Raw genomic sequence first — 7,318 nt, 5'->3', positions numbered from 1 at the left:
GCTTTCTTTCTTTCCCTTGAACAAATTGGTTGGGGGAATATGAGAAGGGGAAGCACAGTAGCAGTGGTGAAACTCGAATTAGGGCATCACGCATACTGGAAAGACTTCAGGTTAATCAAGACATAATTAGATTTTACGAAATGAACGACTCTTGTGTTTCTACAACGTTCACGAAATCTTCACTGATTATTGTTGTGTAAAAATCATTATCAGGCCGATAGCTTTATCAATTGCCCCTTTGCTATTTGACTTGCTGCACTCGCTAGATTGTTTTCGCCATCTGTGGGGTAACGTTAAACCCGCTGTTGTAGACATCGTGAGGCTATGCCAATGATTACGGGTGGTAACAAAATTCCAAGTGCAGCAAGGCAAAAAATAACAGTGGGTTGAAAACCATGTTTTCAAATTTCTAACAAGAACTTGTCAAAAAATAAAAAATAAAAAAAATAATTCTAACAAGAAATGAACAATGATTGCGTTGTGAAGAAAAGCATGTGATGAATTGGGAGATGAGGTGATTTCATTGCTCGGTCAAGATTCGAGCCGTCGAATGTCAAGATGAACGGCTGAATTGATTGCTCTGCACAACTTGTAGCATCCCTCATTTCGGCCCTGGGAACTTGTTTCTTAAATAGCTGCATGTTAATAGATTATCTAAAACTTATCAAAACCACCAGGAGCGTCTATGAATGCCAAAAACGAATCCTTGTTACGAATTATCAGATTATGGCAAAACTTCACTTGTTAATTATTTGCTGGACATACCAGGCCACCACACACATATACGGAGTATTTACTAGCGTTGTATTTGTGCGATGCATGGGACAATAAGAAAAAAATTCACATCGATACTTTTTCTCCGTTTCCGTGAGTCGAACGAGCTCAATGCTACTTATGTTTTTCAAAATAGATTGATTGAACTATGCAAGTTGGAACTAAAGCGTTGTTCCTGTTTTATGAGCTGAAAGACTAATATCTACATTAATAAATAAATAATTTCCAAGTGTAAATAAAATTTATTCAAATTAATTCACAATTATGAAAAATTAGGACATACTACAAAGCAACAAACAAAAATTAAAACCACCTCTCTCTCTCTCTCTCTACCCATTTTTCTCTCTCTCCTCTCTCTCAATTTTCAAAATAACAAAAATAAAAATTATAAGAATTTAAAATTGGAGATTTGGAGGTTTATGAGCCTAACTGCATTTATACATATTATAGATTGATTGATGATGTGTATATATATAATCACTTGAATTAGCACCCTTGGAAGTTATTTGGGTGACTGAGGCAGATCAGGTTATTGAATAAACTAATGATGAAATCTTTCAGTTTATTCCAGTATATAATTTTATAATTGTTCAAGGGAACGTGTAAGCAGCTCTAAAAATAGAGTATATATATAACATGTTCCATAATACTATAATTAATTCAAGGAGCCACCGATTAACAATTTTTGGTCAAGTTTCTAGATTAATACTTAAGGAATATACTTATATACTAGGTAATTCAACTTAATCGAGTCAATGAACTCGATCAAGCCAATGACTCTAAGGTAAGTACTACAGTTCTGGACTGAGATTTTCTTTGATAATAGGGCGTTTGGGCCTGCATTCATGCATCTAGACTAATTCCGGACGGTGAAATTAACGACTGGGCAAATCTCCACTGACCCAAAGTTTGAAATGTTTAGATTTCGTGAGATTCGAGCCTGAGATAGGACAGGGCCATTGGTCAACTGGATAAGTTTCAAAAATTTTGAATATTTACATGGTGAGCCATACATCAATTGGACTACATGCATATATCTATAAAACATGGCCACAAAAAGCTCATAACAATATTCGGGTCTACATTAATTTGATGAAAATTTAAGGGAAAATGACAGTTCAGGATGTGTTTGGATGATTAATGTACCTGTTAAGGACATTTTTAATATTAACAAATGTTTTCAGTATGTCATTGACATTAATTATCAAAATACGTCATTGGCTATCCATACAATTCATGCCATCCATACATAGTGTTTTGATTTAGGAATCGGCTATGGGTTTGAATCGAAAAGAAACTTTAGAGAATCTTTGCTATCCTGATTTTTTTTTTTTGGTCCTTTTTGAACGGTGTATAAAGTTTACTACGGAGTATTTGATTTTTAGGCTTTATTTGACCTAGTTTGGTCTAGGCCGTGGGAACTAATGATTGGCTCTGTTTGCGATGATTTTGAATTTTTTCATAAGGATCAAATTCTATCGTTTTTTGTTTCCATCCTTCCACCAAATTTTATGAAGCACGAATACTCTAGTTTGGCCTTCGTATCACGTATCAGATACAGATACGCTCTGGATTCATATCTGATACATTTTTTTTAAGTATCGTGTTTTTAGAATTAATTTTTGGTATCTTGATACATTTTGGATACGTTTAGATACATTTAGCTACATTTTGGATACGCGTAGATAAATATGTTATTACTTAAAATATATGGGTTAGAATTACAATTAGGTCTATATGTATTCTTTCTTGGAAAAGTTTCAAAATATCCCCTAACCTTTACTTTAAATTTCAATTAGACTCCCAGCCTTTTAAAAAAATCAATTTTACTCCAAATGTTATCTGCCTCTAATCAAAACGCTCTCTTCCGTCCGAATGACTAACGAATTTCGTTAAAGGCTCTGTTAAATAGCATCCCGATCGAATTTCAATGATCCGAGCTGCTCAAAGTGATTAGAACATGATTTTAAGGGCACTTGAAAGAAAATCAGCAAAAAAAAAAAAAAGGCTGAGAAGGGTTTTATCTGAATAGTTTTTTATTAAATATTTCAATAAAAAACTGCTCAAATCAAGTCCTTCCCGGTCAATTTTTTTGTTAATTTCTTACGGGTACTCTTAAAATCACGTTCTAATCACATTGAGTGGCTTGGATCATTGATATTTGATTGGAAAAGGGGAGATGCGGACCGAAGCAAAATCCGGACGTCCTGACTTGAACAAAATCCGGATCGGTCCGCACCTCCACTTTTCTAATCGAATTTCAATGATCCGAGTGGCTTAATGTGATTATAACGTGATTTTAAGGGAATTCGTGAGAAATCAGCAAAAAAAAAAATAATCGGGAAGGGCTTGATTTGAGCAGCTTTTTATTAAACTATTCAATAAAAAACTGTTTAGATGAAGCTCTTCCCAGTAATTTTTTTTGCTGATTTCTAACGAGTACCTTTTAAATCACGTTCTGAACACATTTAGCAGTTCGGATCATCAAAATTCGATCGGAAAAAGGGAGGTGCAAACCGAAGCAAAATCTAGACGTCATGACTTGAACAAAATCTGGATAAGTCCACACCTCCCCTTTCCGGATCGAATTTTAATGATCCGAGCCGCTCAATATGTTCATAACATAATTTTAAGGGTACCCGCGTGAAATCAGCCAAAAAAAAAAAGACTGGGATGAGCTTGATTTGAGTAGTTTTTTATTGAACTATTCAATAAAAAACTGTTCGTATGAAATCATTTCCAGTCATTTTTTTTGAACACATTGAGCTGCTCGGATCATCAAAATTCGATCGGAATGCTATTTAATAGAGCCTTTAACAAAATTTGTTAGTCATTCGGACGAAAGGGGTGTTTTGATTAACGAAAGATAACGTTGAGAGTAGAATTAATTTTTTTGAAAGATTGAGAGTCTAATTGAAATTTAGAGTAAAGGTGGGGGTATTTTGAATTTTCCCTTCTTTCTTACGAGAGCTGCTACACACAGCAGATCTGTGCACAGATTGTGCACAGATTTTGTTGTGGGGTCCACCACGGGTCCTACAAAAATCATCCGAGCCGTGCATTAAATGTAAAACATTTTTTCAAGGGTCTGCATAAAAAATAAGCTCAATCCGATACCTATAAGTGCTTCATCCAACCATCTAACTTTTCATTCAGATTTTCAGATAATGAAAAGTTATATGGTTGGATCGAGCACCTATAGGTATCGGATTGAGCTTATTTTTTACGGGGGCCCTTGAAAAAATGTTTTACATTTAATAAACGACTTGGATGATTTTGGTGAGACCCATGGTGGGCCTCACAATAAGATCTGTGCACAATCTGTGTACAGATTGCTGTGTGCGTAGACTTTCTGGTTTCTTATCCCCAGTCCCCCAATCAGACACCAAAAAAGGCACCGACGATTGCAAGGAGACTTGACTCTCGACACCAGTAACTCAGTAAGTCTCTCTTCTCTCTCGTCTCTCATCTCTCTCTCTCTCTCTCTCGATCTCTCGAGATGTGTGTATATATATGACTATATGTATATAACTATATAGATACAATTGGTTTTGAGTCAGTTTCCATCTGCTTTCTTAGCTTGCATATATATATATTCAATTGCTTTGTACAGAATCATGGGAACAACAGGAAATTCAATTTTCAGCAACTTGATCGTTTGGGTGTAGAAGATTGACGAATAGAAACCTAGTAGTGAATATATATATATATATATATATTTAATTTGTGGACGTTAAAACTCTAACAGCTTTTTTGGATGGTTAGGTGAGAAATGAAAAGAAAGGATTATGATTCTTCATCTAGGTGAGTAAAAGAAAAGAAAAGAATCGATGTTTTCTTATTATTTTGTTTGGATTGACAAAATATTAGAGAGGGATTTCTTACATTTTCTTACCCATCTTGTTTGGCTAGCCTACACGAGAGAATCAGAGAAAAGAAAAGGGAAGTGTCGTAGGTTTTTTTCACCATAGTAACCTTTATGTACTGTTTCCAAAGCGAATACATCAAGAAAGTCTATAGCAGTAAATTACCTAGCTCTAGAGAAATGAGAGAAACAGTGGTAGGTTGATTAAATGCTCTAGAAAAATGTGTATTTTTGTCAAATTGAGAGGGACAATATCGGCAACTGAAATAACTAGTACTTCCCGCCATTCCTTTTTCTCACAGAACCTCATCAAAACTGGTGAGAAACGAAATAGGCTTTGTTAGAGGTTCCTCACCCTCTCTCATCACCTCTTTGATCATCCAAACATGTGATAGAATGACTTTCCTCTCCAAGTGTCGAAGCGAAGCTGTTGCCAATTGTAGATACGGGTTTTTTTTGGATATCATTTTAGGTATAGGTCTGAAACTTGGTTCTACAGATATGATCCAACCAAGAGTATTGTATTGTCTCAGGCACCTATAAAGTTGCCCCAAACACCCAGCCAATTTAGGCCGCATTCAGTTGCCAAAGGCTGTATCCTTCATATTGCTTTGTTAAACTAGAGCGTTCTCTTCTGTTGTTACTTAGAGATGGGCATTTCTTTCCCTCATAGGTGTTCGTTGTTAAACTAGTGTTATTTGGAGATTATTTTGATACTATTGTTTGCTAATGGTTCCAGTTATTTGGGGGATTTTCCAACAAAATGAGAACAAACGGGGATGCCCCAAGACAAACAAAGAGGCACAAACTTTCCCAGAACAACTCTCGCTTGTTTACAGCAGTACAAGAGATGGCATCTCTAAATGAAGATAAGGCATGCGAGTTTGCTGATATTAGGCATGTGGGTCAAGTGGTAAGTCTTCCTTATGACTTGATTTTCAGGATCCTCCTTCTACTTCCTGCTGAAACTCTCCTCATATCAAGTTCTGTATGCAAGGAATGGTTCAGTTTGATTAACAGCTTGGATTTTATTGAAGCTCACTCCCGTCAATCTGAGAGTGTTTTCATCTTTCTGAAAAAAGCCTCCCCAAGGCTTAAGAGTTTTAAAATTGAAGACAAGCTTGGTCTATTGGTTAACTACTCTATATTTTCAAAGAGTGAACCGCTTAGATCTTACATCAATTTCGTGAAGGTGCAAGATGGAAGGTGTAAGGTAATCGAGTCAAACATAAGCGGCTTAAAGAATATTCTAGCAACTTGTAACGGATTAATTCTGGCCACGTGTGAGCAGAATGGAGGCTTACTAGTATTGAATCCAATGACTAGGAAGCTTTCTGCACTTCCATTGGGCACTACTCTTCCCCTTCAACAGTCATATGGGTTTGTTTTCAGCCACTTGACCAAACAATATAAAGTGGTGCACTTATTTCAGGACGAATCTCTACATATAAGTTGTGAGATACTGAGCCTTAATACAAGATCGTGGTGGGGCGTGGATGGGCCTTCTTTTGGGCTTTTTACATCGTTGGTCCACAAACCTGTTACAGCCATTGGAGCGTTGCATTGGCTCCCTTCTAGTGTCAATTGCAGTTTCATCGTGTCGATGGGTATTGATGATGAGAAGTTTCGCACTTTTGGTCTTCCAATTAGCAGCACCCCAAATGATAGACTAGTTGAGATTGGTGGATTCCTAAGTTTTGTGACGCATGTGGGGTTCCGTAGATTAGATGTGTGGATGTTGAAGGGATTGGAGGGGGAAGGTTGGGTGAAGCAGCATATAATCACGAGCTATAGGGTACCGGATTTGGTTCCAGTTTCCACGTTGAGGTGCGGTAGAGAATTGATCTTCAAGGTAAACGGAGCGCCTTGTTTTTATGCTTATGATGTTGAAAAGGAAGAGATGCGTATAGCTGTAATGGAGGGAGAAGCTCCCGGTGGATGCAAACATTACCTGCCTCATGTAAATACCCTTACAAGATGATTCGATCCTATTGTTTCAGTAACGTTTATCGTTATCTTGGCCAACTTGGATCAATATCGAGGCCCTCGACTTGATTCTGTTCTTTGTTTGATGGTTTTCGTGTGAAAATACAAGTACCGTCTCCAGGACCTATGATTGTTTTTATTTTGGTACTTCCAGGAACTGTGATTGTGATTGTGAATGATATATACAGACTACGTAATTTATCTTATCAGTGAATGATCCAAAAGGTTTGTCTTATTTTGTTGCAGCTGTGGTATCTGTTTTCATTTATTACAAGTTACCCCCTCGCGATCGAGAAATTATAATCTCATCACTTTGAGATTCAGAGTTGCATTGCAGTTTTCAGTTTTCACCCTCGTCCTTCAACTAACGGATTGCTATGATCTATATCAGCAGTTATATTTTTAAAATACAAGTTTTAATTCTTTTTCCCTTGTTCTCTAGGAGATCTCTGTCATCTCTCCTTTCTCCACTCCCCTCAAAGACTCCATAACCACCACCATGAAGTGCACCCAACCACCTGAATACCTGATGTAATTTTAAGTGCTATGGTATTTTATGGAAAGAGATCAAATTAATTTTGTATGATGGTGGTGGAAACGATGGGTTTTCCACAACCATTATATTGGACCCCACAGTGCGTTAATTGCCGATCTGAACCGTTCATGTCTTAGAGCCCGCAGAGTAGTATTCTC

General features: G+C 36.9%; 1 protein-coding gene across 1 annotated transcript; it reads left to right on the top strand.

The window, feature by feature from the left end:
* The first annotated feature begins 39 nt into the window (after positions 1-39).
* Positions 40-6,829, top strand: LOC131317535 (putative F-box protein At1g33530). Its single transcript, XM_058347082.1, has 5 exons — positions 40-110; positions 214-316; positions 1,508-1,558; positions 4,122-4,214; positions 5,379-6,829. Exons 1-5 carry the CDS (start codon positions 40-42, stop codon positions 6,618-6,620), a joined length of 1,560 nt encoding a protein of 519 aa, XP_058203065.1. The 3' UTR covers positions 6,621-6,829.
* Positions 6,830-7,318: the final 489 nt, after the last annotated feature.

This window comes from Rhododendron vialii, chromosome 2a (genome assembly GCF_030253575.1).
Source record: "Rhododendron vialii isolate Sample 1 chromosome 2a, ASM3025357v1".
Taxonomy (NCBI): domain Eukaryota; kingdom Viridiplantae; phylum Streptophyta; class Magnoliopsida; order Ericales; family Ericaceae; genus Rhododendron; species Rhododendron vialii.
This window is presented reverse-complemented; position numbering and strand designations above follow the sequence as displayed.